This window comes from Ciconia boyciana, chromosome 4 (assembly GCF_034638445.1).
Source record: "Ciconia boyciana chromosome 4, ASM3463844v1, whole genome shotgun sequence".
NCBI lineage: Eukaryota > Metazoa > Chordata > Aves > Ciconiiformes > Ciconiidae > Ciconia > Ciconia boyciana.
In genome coordinates this window covers 25034597-25049391 of record NC_132937.1, presented here as the reverse complement: position 1 = coordinate 25049391, position 14795 = coordinate 25034597, and the positions used below count along the sequence as shown (strand labels likewise).

At 44.6% G+C, this 14795-nt stretch overlaps 1 protein-coding gene across 1 annotated transcript in view; it reads left to right on the top strand.

The window, feature by feature from the left end:
• Window positions 1-3394: 3394 nt before the first annotated feature.
• Window positions 3395-14795, top strand: part of NADK2 (NAD kinase 2, mitochondrial) — a 34758-nt gene continuing 23357 nt past the window's right edge. Inside the window, 2 exon segments of the mRNA XM_072858957.1 lie at window positions 3395-3446; window positions 3449-3909. Of these exon segments, the coding sequence (XP_072715058.1) occupies window positions 3395-3446; window positions 3449-3909 (513 nt within the window).

Genomic DNA, 14795 nt, shown 5'->3' with positions numbered 1-14795 from the left:
ATAAGAATAACTGCATTTATTTTGCTTTTTTTGAAGCATCCTCCTCTGTTTTGGAATTTATGAAGCAAATTATATGACCCAACTATGTTCATCATTGATGAGGGTACATACGTTGCAATCAAAACACAAGCACACATGGATAAGAATATGGGACCAGAAATTCAATCAGACTACACCTGATAATGTGTTCATCTGCCTGCCTTGTAAGATTCTGACGTGTCACATGTGTGACGTTCTCTAAGCATTAGTCAGGAGTTTTCCTCTGAATAATCAGAATTAGCAGCTGTGGTGAGCTGGGCTCAAAATCTGAGGACTCAAGTCTTGTGAAACGTTACTATGATGGTCTGTTTACCTCCTCCTCTGTGAATGCAACTAACAGTGATAGCGTTACTATTTTCAACACAAAGATAGCACTATCATTTTCAGGTATCAGTAGTACTTAGGGGCATATAAAGTCTAGAGAAACTAATCCAATCTAAATGATTGGATTAGTTAATTATATAGCTGGTTATTAATTAAAAGATCACAAGAAGGCATTACTCACAGACGGAGTAGAAATTAATGGAATAGAAATACGGAGTAGAAATGAACAGTTGTCCTACATTGTAACTGTACTAGAAGCAATATGTAAATTCTTTTGGATGAAAAAAGGCTACACTTGGAGACCTTCTTATGTAAAACTGCTGGTACAATTGTGCATTGCCAGTTTTGCAGCTAGTGTAACGACTTAGGAATAATTTAGTGTTTACATAGAAATTTTCCAGTTACATTGGTTTGTAACACAGAATAGATTATTTTATTACATAGGGGGTTTTTAAAGTCCACTATATAACTTGAAGAATGTAGAGCTAAGGATGCCTGCTTTTCTATGGATTTGTCTTGAAATTTACCTCATAACTCCTTGGTGTCTAAAATGGGCATTACTCTTAAGCATTTTCCTTACTGCAGGCAGTATTGAGGTGTCCATTTCCATAAGGAATGTTTACGTACTCTGTGCCCAAAACAAAGTTGCTTGTGGTCAGCCAAGGGTTTAAAAAGTTATTACACTGCGAATTCACCCCTGCTCCATACTTGTATCCTACAAGAATACAAGGCTAAAATGCTTATTAATTTAATGCCATATGAATGAATTCATCTCCTAATGCACTGGGTATGTTGCTCTGAAGTCACTGAAGATTGGGCATGAAGACATGTCATATGTCCCAAACTGTGAATATATTTCAAAATAAATAAAGTGTCATTTGACAGACACTTGTGTCTTGTTCCTGTGTACTAGGTGTATGTTCAAATGAAAAGGTGTAGTAAGGGAGAGGTTAAGAACTGTCTGTTGACCACTTTGTAAGTAGGTCCATTTACAAAGTAAGATGCAAACTGTAAGTAACATTCCACAAACTCTATTTTATGTATTATGGAAAGTTTAAACCTTTTTCCACATAGACGGTCATGTGTCAGGTGATCTGTGTACCCTTCAGCTAGTCTGTCAGAGACTTCCTTCTGGGAACCCTGGACGAATCACTTCACACTCCATGCCTCAGCTCTGCTTCCAGAACATTAAGATATCATCTACTGTTTTGAATTTACATTTTGAAATATATTTTTCATATTTTGTGCTTATAATGCTTGCTGTGGGCATTAATTCAAAAGACCATAACATGATCATTGCATGGCCTCAGTAAAATACTGTTCCATATTCAAGCTTGCCTTAGTGGTTGAAGCTGATTTGTTTTTCAAACAAAGATCAAAACAGTTCAATGTAAATAAGTAATGTGTGAAGCACAGGATTCCAGAGGCGCAGCTCAGTGGTCAGGTTATACAAGAGATACCATTCAGAGCAGAGCTGTAAATTTTCAAAACCTCTTATATCTTTTTGGTCTCCAGGATCGCCTATTATCTACTGCTTTGTACAATCCAAAAGTTAATGGTTACACAGAATGAGGCATTTTCTGGTTAGCAAGGGAATTAGTTATGTTTAATTACTCTCCTGATAATCCGGTTTGTGGTAGTTTCCTTCAAGGCTAAGCTATCAGTAGCTAGAAAATCCTCCTACCCATCAGTAAAGACTGGATGGAGCTTTTGTGTTGTTATACAAGAGCAGGGAAGGGCTGGATGGCTTTAGCTACTCTCGTTTGCTAAGACTCTCTTAGCAAAGCACTGTAAAACGGTGCTGCACTGACAGGTAAAAGCTGCTGCTTCAATCTCTCCCCACAGCAAGAGGCCGTGACTTCCCCCTGGGAAAGAACATGCACAAGGCGAGTAATGAGAAAAAAGTGCGTAAATGAGGCTTTCAGTCCACAAGTACTGTCTGTGAAAGTCAATACCTGAAAAGGCAGTTATTAATAATGATGTAAAAGCCCCACAGTATTTCTAGGTAGCTTGCTTACAATGTTAAAAAGTACCTCAGCATCGATTATTTCATTTTTTTTACCTGGACTTGCAAAATGCAGACTCACATGCATTCAGTGCTGCTGTACAGGTCTTTTCCCAAGCCTGCTTTCACCACGTTGCCTTTCTCTGTGCTTCCTCAGACATCGAGATAAATGTAATAGAGACATGAAAAGCCATAAGAGATGGACTTCTGAAACTACGCTTCTCATCAGCTGCTCACAACATGCAGTATTTAGTCCTTTTAAAACAAAGAACCTGTTGTGTTTTTCTAGAAGTCCCTTTCCTCAGGCAAGTTTAACAAGGAAGCAAGCCAGCTTCCCAGCGAGGCACCTCCCCGAGGTCCACCTCAGGATTTCCAGTCTGCTTAGCACCAACTCTGGCCTCCATCAGCTAACACAGAAGACGCAACTGGCTTTATTTTACAAGCTGTCAGCGCAGAATGAGGCTAAGCGCAAGGCCACGAGGGGACACAGGCGGTGAGGCCGCGAGGGGAGGCCGCAGCAGCCTGGCTGAGGGGACCCAGCCCCTCACAACGGCCCCTCACAACGGCCCCTCACAACGGCCCCTCACAACGGCCCCTCACAACGGCCCCTCACAACGGCCCCTCACAACGGCCCCTCACAACGGCCGCCGGCCCCAGGTGCGCGCGGCCCTCGCACCCGCCTACGTGCCTCGAGCCCCGTCCCGCCCGCCGCGGCGGCAGAAAGGTGGCGGGGGGAGGACGGGACGGGGAGAAGATGCTGTGCACCATGCGCATGCGCTACTCGTGCTCCCAAGGCGCGGGAGAGCGAGCGCTCGCACGCGCTGTCCCCGCCTTCTCTCCCTCGGGCCGGCGCGGTTGGTCGAGAAGGGCGCATGCGCACGCGTCGCCGGGCCCCGCCTGGGGAGCGCCCCCCTCCCCCCTCCTGCCCCTCCCCCGCGAAGGGTGGGTGTCTAGGGGCGCGCGTCCCTATTGGTGGAGGCGGCGCCTGCGCGCGGGGAGGGCGGGGCGCGGCGGGGCGGCCGTGCCATGTGTGCCGAGCGCTGCCCGGGCGCGGAGGCCGCCTCAGAGCGGGGCAGCCGCCGCCGGGCAGCGCTGCGCCCTCCCTCCCTCCCGTCCGCTGCCCGCAGGCTCCCGCCCCGGGCGGGGAGCGAGCCCGGGCGATGTCCTCCGCGCGGGACTTCCTCTACGGCTACTTCTGCCTCGCCGGCCGGGCGGCCGCCCGCCGTTCCCTGCCGCTCTGCCAGCGGGCGGCGGGGGCTTCCTCCGCCCTGCCGGGGCTGCCGCTGCTCGGCGGCGCCCGCCGGCGCCTCCTCGCCCTCCGCGGGCTGAGCCCCGCCGCCCGCTGCGCCGCGGCAGGGCGGGGGGCGGCGGCGGGGGCCGGGCCGTGCGCGCCGCGGCGGCGGGGCTGCGGCGGGCTGGGGGCGGCGGGCGGCGGGTTCCGGCCGTCGCGGGTGGCAGTGGTGGTGAAGACGACCCGGTACGAGTTCGAGCAGCAGCGGTACCGCTACGCCGGGCTCTCCGAGGAGGACCTCAAGCAGCTGGTGAGCGGCGGGAGGGTCGCCGGTCCCGGCCTCCCCGGGCGCTGCCGCCGGCGTCGCGGCGGGGCCCGGCGCGGGGAGGCTTGAGGAGTTACCAAGGCGATGCCCGGGCTCCGGAGGGTCCCGCCGGGCCGGGGTGTCCGGAGTGGGCCTGGGGCTTCTCCTTGTGCGCGGGGCGGCGACGTGGGCCGGTGCCAGCGGCCGGGGCGGGTGAGCCGGGGCGCGGCCGCTCTCCCCGCGCCCGGCCGCTGCCGCGCGGCTGTGCCCGTCCCGCCGCCTCCCCGGGCCCGTCAGCCCGGCTCTGGGAGGCGGTAGCCTGGGAGAGGGGGTACGAGCAGCGCCGCTTAACTGCCCTTCATTCATCTGTTGCAAATGACCGAGGGATTTGTGTAGTAAGCGCGTTCGGGTTTTATCCTCGGAGTGATTGCAGCGGCCTGCAGCAAGCGGCACGTTTTTTCTTGCAGTGTGCAATATAAAGACCGTATTTAGAGAAGTGCATGCTGAGGAAAGCACCATGTTGTGAAAATCCCCTCTGAGACTTAGAGAGGACTCGTTCTCGTTTCCTCCTGCTCCTTTGCTCTGTATCCTTGCCTTGCTTCCTCACTTCATCCTGCAGGTATTTTTCTAACAACTCCTCCGGCTAAACAGCCAGATCTCTCATTCACATTCACCTCTCTTGCTGCAGTTTTTAGAATAGCCTTTTTATTTGGTCTTTAAGAAACATTCAGTACAAAACCAGCTGCCTATTCCATTAATGAAGGTATACTAAGGAAAGCAGGTATCTGTAAGAGTTGATACGTGCACCCAGTGTCTTGTGTCTTTATCTCCACCAAGCTCAGTGACCCCATCCTGTCCTCCATATAGCCTTTGACTGTCTCATTCCAGTGCTTATCTGCCACTGGTGGGGTAAAGGATGGTACCTGCTGGAGTTACTTTTGTTGCCAGCAGTCTGTGCAGACCAGATAATGAGCTTATATTATTGTCTTTATTCTGAATAAGACATTTGGGTCTGTCTAGTCCTTAGTCTCTTCCAACTGGAAATATTTTAGACCTCTGCTTGTTCACAATGTTTGGATTAAACTTGCAAATGTGCTTAACTTACGTAGCAGGGACAAATGCTATGGGTGCCTAGCCTTGCTTTGTAAAGCACTGGGATAAGAAGTGCAGTATCCAAAGCAAGATAGTTCTTACATTTTTCTGCATACTTCACTTGGTCGTCCACCTCCTGTGGAATTCCTGTCCAAGTAATTTTTTTTCTGACTAGAGCTTTACATGTCTTGTAAAGCTCTAGTCAGATTTCATATGGCACCAAGTTTAATGTGGAAAGATCAGCCTGCATTCTTATTCTCACCTAGGTGTAAGTTCCTGTTGCTGAGATGTCCCCGTACTTCCTTTTATATGGTGGCTATGGCAAAGCAATATCTCACAGCTCATCTGTAAGACTGCCTTTCAGTCTTCGTTTAAGGTTCTCTTGAGGAAGCATTTCTTGCTGTTAAGTGTAGAGAATCATGTTGTACTCAGTGCACAGCTAAAACCAAGAAAAGCAGCATGGTGTGTTTGGTCACCTTTCCCTAACCGCTTGTGTACAGGCAGGACTGGGACAGTGAATTAGTGCGTGGTGTCGTCAGTGTTGCACATCCCTAAAGGTGCTCTCAACTGAATGTAGCGGTAGCTGCAGTTTCTCTTCTGACAAGAACGCATGTTTTGTGTAATCGGTAACCTGTATCAGTCTGAAGATGCATTTTTAAAAAAGTAACTGTGAATGCACAGTGTCTTCTGATTGTAGTAGTTGCAGAAACACCTTTGTCCTTTTGGAGAAAGGAGTTTGTCCTTTTGGAGAAACTTACAGGTACAAGGTAATTCTCCATATTTGGGAGAATTCTAGAATTTTTATTCTAGGACTGGTGCTTTTTTTAATCTAGCTTTCCCCTGAAAATACCTCCATCTGAGGAACTGCAGCAGTAAAACTCATAGTGTTGCTGGGTAGACAAAGCCTAACTTGCCTAACTATATGTGTAGCAGTACTAAGTTAGGCTCTTGCTGCATGGGTGGGAATACAAAGATTTGTGCAAGAACACACTGAAAAGCTCTTCCAGAATTATATTTTTGAAACAGGAAATGAGTGAAGGAATTCTCCTTACTGTGCCTGTTTCTCAAATTTTTTAGCTGATCTGTAAAAATTTCTGTATTTGTTGCTGTGACTCTGGTCTCAGATTTTTTTCTTAAACTTTCTGAGCTAGTGGCAGCCTCAGTAAATATGTTAGGTGAAGGTTCAGGAGACTCTTACCCTCTCTGTTGTGAACAGAGATCACTTCTTAGCAGAGTGATTGCTGCAAGGTGTCCTACCCCCTCTGTGCTATATCCTTTGTGGGCAGCTTGGGAACATGATGCGTTTTGCTTCCTGAGGTTAGTGGCACTCTGCTCCCTGCGTCCCTGCTCCTGGGGAGACTTGAGAAGCTGGTCCCAAGACCGCTGGCCTCTGAGAAAGAGGCCAGACGCTGCATTTAGACGTGCAGCGAGTCCCTACTGCTGCCACCCAGGGTGACGCTCAGTTTATCCTGAAGGTTGTGAATTGAAGTAGTCATGAATCTGGCGTGGGGGCTCTGTCACGCCCAACAGCCACCCAGAAGGCAGGGTGGGAGTCGAGGCCTGCATGAAAGCCTGCTGTTGGGGCAGCGGCAAAGAGTGAAAGCAAAAGCCCGTAGGAGAGGTTTGGCTCACCTGATGCTGTAAGCTGTTAGCTGACCCAGGTGGGGGCTGGTGGTGGTGGGGAACGTGTTACGTTGCAGGGGCTCAAGCCCAGGTGACCCTGGAGCTGGCTTGTGGCGTGGCAGTGTGGCGGCGTAAGGGAGCCCATACCAGCAGAGGAGCGTGGTGCTGTTGCCGTCTGTCACAGCTCTTCAGATACCCAGAAGCTGGTTATCTGAAATACGGAAATTTGATTTCAAGGCAATGTTGGAGGCTTATATTTGAGAAGCCGTACCTGGGCTTGTCTGCCTACTGGTTGTGGGCAGAAGAGATGTTTGCAAGTTCCTAGAAGATAACTGACGTCTCTGCTTGGAAGCTTCAGACTTTAGTATAGCACAAATAATGATCATTGTGGGCTTAAGCAGTTGTGCCTGATCACCAAGACAGGAGAGCAGACCTGAACTTAGCTGCTGCAATCAGTGTGTTTATGTATTAAGACAGAAAATGCAGTAAGTCACTTAATGCAGAAGTGACACTGCATGTGTGCCTTTGGGCACACATCCTAATTAGATGGGATTTGCTCCATATTTAAGGAGGCTGAAGATGAATCATTGGCATACACCAATAGATACTAAAACATGATACAGATCATAGCATGTATCATATATATAATATACTATATAAATCACAGTATACTCCAAGCAGCAGAATATCTCAGTATCGAAGCTGGCTGGGTGACACTTCTAATAGGCAATAGAAGCCCTGAGCAGCTGTGGCCCAGATACTGCTGTGGCCTTTCTTTTGGACACACCAAGTGAGTTGTACTATACAAATGCTATTAAACGTTGCAGAGTCAAAGCTGCAAGGTCACGATTCCCGAATTCTTTCTCTGTGCAAACAGAGATGGGAGAGGTGAAGAAGCAGGCCAGACAGCAGAAGAGCAGAACAGATGGGGGAGAGTTGGAGAGCAAGGGCAAACACTTGAAAGAGTGTTTAGTAGATCTGTGAAAGATTAAATCTTTCATTGTGTCTCTACATACATGTTATGTATGCTTGCTCCAGGTGGTTGTTTTTACGTATCTTGTGGAAGATACTCGTACACACTTACAAATGAGTCTTTTAAATTTGTTTATAACTGTACCTAAATGCATCTGACTGTCATAATTAGTATTCTAATTCTGAACTATTCTTAAAAGCGTAATTAAGCGTTCTGAATGCTGTTATACAGGGGAGGTTTTCAGAGTCTTTAGTTCAGAAGGAAGATTAAAGACCTATAAAAATGAGAGATTTCTCTTCTCATACCAGAGGAAAGTAAAATGCCCCAAAATGACCCAGCACTTTTTTAAAGTGTTGCATCAGTAAATTCTGTGCATCAAATCACACAAGGAATAATTTTGTTTGCCTTCATGAGATTTAAAGATACTGTTGGATGTCTAACACTTGCAGTTATCAACTTTAAGTTAAATAAAAGTACTAGTCATTTTCCTAAGTCCCTACAAACAGTTTGCTTACCCGAAATGACAGCAATTTGAATTTCCTCTGACCTGGTTATTTGGATTGGCATCTAAATATGGCTGGTTACAAAAATGAATGATGCAGTCAGCTAATACTGAAGGCTACTGTATGTCCTGACTGTTTATTTCACTCTCAGCAAACCCATGCAGAGCAAGCATTGCTGTTGTCCTTACGTAAACTAAGAGAACTTAATATCCCAGTAGTAGATAAAGCTAACTTCCTGAGTGCTGTTTTTTTGTTTCGTAGCACAGTTGAGATGCAGCTGCTGACTTCTCACTGCTGGAAGGTATTTAAGGAAGATAAACAATTTAGCTGCCCAAACACACTTCATATGCAATTTTAATTACCTTTGAAAATGTCTTCTCAGATGAAAAGTTATGTTTGTTTTGGTCTTAATTGGAGGAAAACAATTCAGCATGGACCACAGTTGATACTCTGTTGTGGCTGGTTTACCTGTCTGTCTTTGGAGCAGGGAAGGAGAGCAAGGAGTTGGAGATTTGGAACAAGTTTTGGCTCTTTTGGACCACTGCAATAAATTGACAGGGGTGGTCATCACAGAAATGTGAAGTTCATATAGGTTTCTTGAAAACTGGTACCTGGATAGAGAAAAGGTAACCTGTTAGCAGGATATTGCCTCCCCTGAAAGAGGCACAGTGTGAACTCGTCTTCAGCATAGGGCACCAACAACATACTGAGCAGGGCTGGTCAGGAAGGAAGGAGTGTCTCCCAGCAGGTAGGAGAGCTTCAGGTGGAGCTCATATGTCCTTGTACACCAAAACAAACCCCACAGAACTGTGGAGGGTGGTGGGGTGTGTGTGTGTAGAAGAACACTGCCCCCCATCCCCCCAATTCCTGATTTAGATGCTTACAGCACCAACTGTTATTAATCTACACATTAAAGTTTTCATGTTTCTTGGAAAATTCTCTCTTGGGGGAAATGTACTATTTTACCTGTAACTTGATAGGTGGTTGATTTTTTTTTAATTACGGAAAAAATTTCTTTACCTTCTTTTACATTAAATGGTGAAAGATACATTTTTAGTATCACTTTCAAATTACCTTTCCTAAGTAAAGGTAATTACTGGTGTTTCAGGTTTGTGAATGTCACACCACCACCCCAAGGTAGGCATTTGGAAACTAGCCAGGTGTTTCATTCTTAGATTTCTGTGTTAGAGAACGGCACTTCAATCCAGATACCTGTGATCCACTAGAACTCTATTGAGAAAATGTTGCTCAAATATTTTCAAAACACTAGGATTTTTACAGATGCAAGAAAGAAGTAATATGCAAACTTGAAAGTTCAACTGAATTCTAATTTTAAAATGAAATCAGATAATTCACCAGAGTCTTTTTTTCTTCAAAAATCATGTTTTAAGTTTTTTCTTGGAGGGAAAAAAAAGTTGAGCTATTCTAAAAAGCAGTAAATATTAGGGTATTTACCCTTGTGTTCTCTTGTGGATCCAAAGATACAGTGGTACGTTTGAAGGTAGTGTCTTTAAATAGAAACTTATTTAATGAATGTAGTGGTCCTGTGAAGCTTTTCATTGTTCTGTTGAATTCAGACTACCCATCTTTGCTTATTTTGTAATGTGAATTATTTCAGTAGATGTTCTTCTAGGGAGCACATAAAGTGTTTAAAAACTGGTGGGACTGTACTTGGCTCTACCTCACCTTGAAAAGACGTGGGGGGGAAATAATCATCTTGATCTACTGAATTTGAAGCATACAGAGTTCAAGACACAGGTTATAGTACACCAAGATTATATAAAGCTAAAGACACTTTTTTCAGAAATAAAATTTCCAAGCTAGTCCACTGGAAACTGAGATAGGTGTACACATTTTTCAAGTCACACAATCCCAGTGTGCATTTGTTTGACTTTACCTTTGAAATTTGATATATTTGCATCATTGTTAAGTAACTTCAGTTGCATCTGCTTTATTAAAAAGTTCCTTCTAGGTTGTCATTCTGTCGTAAGAGGAGTCTGGAAAATGATGGAAACAAATAAATGGGATGTAGTAATTCCTTTTTCCATAGCATTTGTTTTTTCCAGCACACCATTCAAGTATATACAGTCATATATAGCAAATAGATGCAAAAGTAGGGCATTTCAGTGTACTTAAATTAAACTTCATGGACTACCTCACCGAGCATCTGATACTTCATACAGCTGAAAAAGGCTGCTTTTTGGAAGTGACTTTAATATTGTTTCTAAGTACTTAGCTAGTTGTGATTTATGACATTATATTGGTGTCCTGCTGAATTAATGAGAACTGAATGATTGAATTGCCTGGATTGCACTGGGTTTCTAGAAACCTGTTAGTGCAGAAAGTAGTTACTGTTCTGTTTATAGTTAACACAACAATTTGCTCTGCATTAGCCTTTGAATTACAAACCACTATGTGTATTCTTCAGTTGTGGTTAAAATTACAATAATACTTTAATGTGGTAGATGAAGAATTAGCAAACACTTTATGGCATTTTTACTTCTGTTCATGTATAGATCAAACTCTTGCCCCAAAGCAGCATTTCTGTAAAGCTTCAGGAACATAATGTTGCCAGTTTTACTTATCAAGGGAAGAAATTATTGAAGTCAGCTCCTACAGAAGTAGTGGCATACAAAATGCTACAATATGCAAACCACTTCATAATCATTACTCTATAGCAGATATAAAGGCAGCATGAGTGACTATGTAATGGAAGTGAGGGGTCTAAGTTGGTGAAGACAACAGTGAGGAAAGTATAAGGGGAAAAAAAAACTCATAGCTAAAGCGGCCCACTGGGCTTCTACAGCATAAGGGGTGACATAGCAAACTGGTAGAAACCTAGCAAATGGCCAGGAACAATTCTAAGCAATTGACACCTGGTTAGTACATCAGTCAACAGTAGACAGGCAAGAGTGCTGGTGAGGTAGGACTAGCCTACTAACTTTCTTTTATGGTAGGTGCTGACCTACTGTGTCACTTAACCTACCACATTTTTTTATAAGCAAGCACTTAATGGCCTGTATAATATATAATTACCCAGACTGGGAAGGGAGGAGGAACTGGCTTAATGCCTGTGGCTTGCACCTCAGCAGTAGTTTGTAATTGAAAACTTGATTCATGTTTAAAGCTTTATGGAGAGCTTAAACCTGAGCCTATGTAATGCTGATTTTCAGTAGGTCTTTGTTTTGAGAATCTGCGTGGTTTCTCTGCTACTTTAGCCTAGGGCAAATGCTCATTATTAAAGCCATACTGTAAACAATTCATTGAGTTTATGGATTTTATTTTTTAACTATTAATTTAATGTGAAACCAATGCGTTTTAAATTCACCCAGGACCTGCAGCTGCTCAGTGAAACTGGTTCTCAGGCTCACTTCAAGGAGGGCTTCAGAGTACTCCTGCTAGTCTGAATGAGCTGGACTGCAGGTCCCTGAAAGAGCTGGGTGTCCCAAAATGGGTTAATCCACTAGTACCACAAGCATGATTCTGCTGAAACCTGCTGTGATGTTAGCAAAGGGTTGAGCCAGAGACTAACCAAACAAAGTATCAATTCAATGAGCCTGGAATTTTTCAACAGAGACTTAAATTTGACTCTTTTTTCCAAATGTGGTGACCCTACTGTCTCATTTTTTTTCTCTAGCAAAACCATGTAAGATCAGACTTGATGCATTTAGTGTTTCTAGTGTAAAGGCAAGTAAGAGAACACACTTCCTCTTTTAAGGAGTTTGAGAAGTTTTAAGTCAAGCAACTTCCATGAAAGCAGAGTCACAGAATCATAGAATGGTTTGGATTGGAAGGGGCCTTAAAGATCACGTGGTTCCAACCCCCTGCTGTGGGCAGGGAAACCTTCCGCTAGACCAGGTTGCTCAAAGCCCCATCCAACCTGGCCTTGAACACTTCCAGGGAGGGGGCGTCCAGCTTTGCTGGGTAACCTGTTCCTGTGTCTCACCACCCTCACAGTAAAGAATTTCTTCTTAATGTCTAATCTAAATCTACCGTCTTTCAGTTTAAAACCATTACCCCTTGTCCTGTCACTACACTCCCTGGTGGAGTCCCTCCCCATCTTTCCTGTAGGTCCTTTTTAAGTACTCGAAGGCTGCTATAAGGTCTTTCTGGAGTCTCCTCCAGGCTGAACAACCCCAACTCTCACAGCGTTTCCTCATAGGAGAGGTGCTCCAGCCCTCGGATCATTTTCATGGCCCTCCTCTGGACCCACTCCAACATCTCCATGTCTTTCCTGTGCTGAGGACTCCAGAGCTGGACGCAGTACTCCAGGTGGGATCTCACCAGAGCAGAGTAGAGGTGCAGAATCACCTCCCTCGACCTGCTGGCCACGCTGCTTTTGATGCAGCCCAGGATACGGTTGGCTTTCTGGGCTGCGAGTGCACATTGCTGGCTCACGTCCAGCTTTTCATCCACCAGTACTGCCAAGTCCTTCTTGGCAGGGCTGCTCTCAAACCCTTCATCCCCCAGCCTGTACTGATACCAGGGGTTGTCTTGATCCAGGTGCAGGACTTTGCACTTGGCCTTGTTGAACCTCATGAGGTTCTCACGGGCCCACCTCTCAAGCCTGTCGAGGTCCCTCTGGATGGCATCTCTTCCCTCTAGAGTATCAACCGCACCACTCAGCTTGGTATCGTCCTCAAACTTGCTGTCATTAGTATAAATACAGCAATTATAGCTTATAAATGATACTTGTCTTGATAATTCTTCTCTAGTTAGAAGAAATTGAGGGTGGGCGTGCTGTCGTATACTTACTGTGAAAGGTGTTGCCATATCCAAACCTGGACATTTGTGGTATAAAACCACCAAATTCAACTCCCCCATTGGTTCCAGCTGATGCTGGAAAACCCACTGAAGGTTCAAGTTTGTGGCTCAAGGTTGCTGTGGCTGTCCTTCTAGCAGACCTTTTCTGTGGAGCACTTGAAATGTGTCTCCAAGGTGCAGATTTCTACGGGGCAAGTTTTCACCATGGCTAACCGCTCAGTTCATTTTTGTCTGTTTTGTCTTTTGCACTTTATTATGTAAGATTCGGAAGCTGAATCGTGCTTAATCCCACTTATTTCTATGCGGATTATTTTTACATTACAAAATAGGAAAGCTTAATATGTGATTGGAGCTCTTAAGAAATCAGAAAGTTCAGTGTCTGCCTGACCTGTGAGAAAAACTGGGTTTGTTTTTAGCATGACAGGTGAAGATTTAACTTAACTAGTAGTTAACACTAGAACATAGGAAAATTATTTGCACGCAACTATAGCCTGCCAGTCTTTGACTTCGGTACTTCAGCAAATTTCGAGTCAGTGTTCCTTATTTGTCAGAGAAGCTGAGAGGAGTGTATTATTTGAAGCACGTGCTATATTCAAAGCTAGTTCTAGTTCAAAACTTAACACTTTTGGAAAATTTTTTTTTTCCATATTCCTGTCAAAATAAATGCATGTTTCTTTTAAAACCAAGAACACTAACTTTGTCTATACTTGGGAGATGTGGTAAATCTACAGAGGCAGTTTCTGAAAATACAGGACTTTTAACAGTGCTCTACTCTGCTTAGAAATGGTTAGATGATTATACCTATAGTGGTCATAGTATTTTCCTCTACAGGTTAAAATTCAAACTTCTGTGTTTAGCTGTTGCTCTCTAAATTAATTTGTTTGGTGGTTCTTTCTGTAGAAATGAGGTAGATTGGAAAGCAGTGATCTGTTCTTGTTTTCCTGCTTGGGTGCATGTGTGGGCAAGTTCACTGTGGAAATTTGAGAGAGTAATCGTTTCTAGGTCTGTGCCTTTTTTTTTTTTTTTTTCTTCTAGTCAGACATTTAGTTTAACTCCTCAATGAGCAACAGTTGTAAAACAACTGATTGGTACACCGAGGCATTAACTCCACCCTGGTGCAGTGGCAGTTTAAGGCAACACAAAGGCTAATGTTGTAAATTCAGGACAAGCCTAGTAATAAGAATATGAATATATATATTGTGTGTATATATATTCATATATAGCCAAAATGCATCTGAAAGGTTCCTGTTAATCTTTGTGTACAAGGATGAGATGTAGAAGGTGCTCGATTCACAATTTCACTCTGGACAACATTCATGTTACTGTTTTGAGAGAGCGTACTATTTTATCCTAATGCTTAGGTTAGCAATGTCAGTAAGACTTGGCTCTGCCTTTTCTTTTCCCCATTCTCTAAATCAAGGATCATAATCCATAAATGTAGACAACAGTGGGTATTTGGATGCTGCTTGGCTTCGTGTTGCTTCTGTATTTGCAGCTACAAGCCACGTCCTCATTGCACAGTGTTGTTCCTGGAGGGCCAGCGTTACTCAAGGACAGCAGACCCCCACAATTCAAACCGAGTGGGGTGAGACTTCCTGGAGGTGAGAGCTAAGACTCCAGAAGGAAGGCAGTCAAGCAAATGTCTCTTGCCTAAATGACTGTTAAAGGAGCTCTGTGAAAAATTATCCTTTAATTAAGAAAGGATCAGGCCAGAAGATACGAGAAGGGGTTTTTTTAGGCATTCGGGCTTCTAAGGAAAAATAACTCCATTGTAGAACGTGTTTTGCTCACCTGAGTGTGTTTTCCAGTGCAAGCTCTTCTGGAAGCCTGCTTTACGTTGCATCTCTGCTGTGAAGTTTAGGAACACTACTGAAGCTATGCCTGAATGTATTTTTGGCCAGTTTGTCCCTGTTTTCATATGCTAATACACTTTTAGC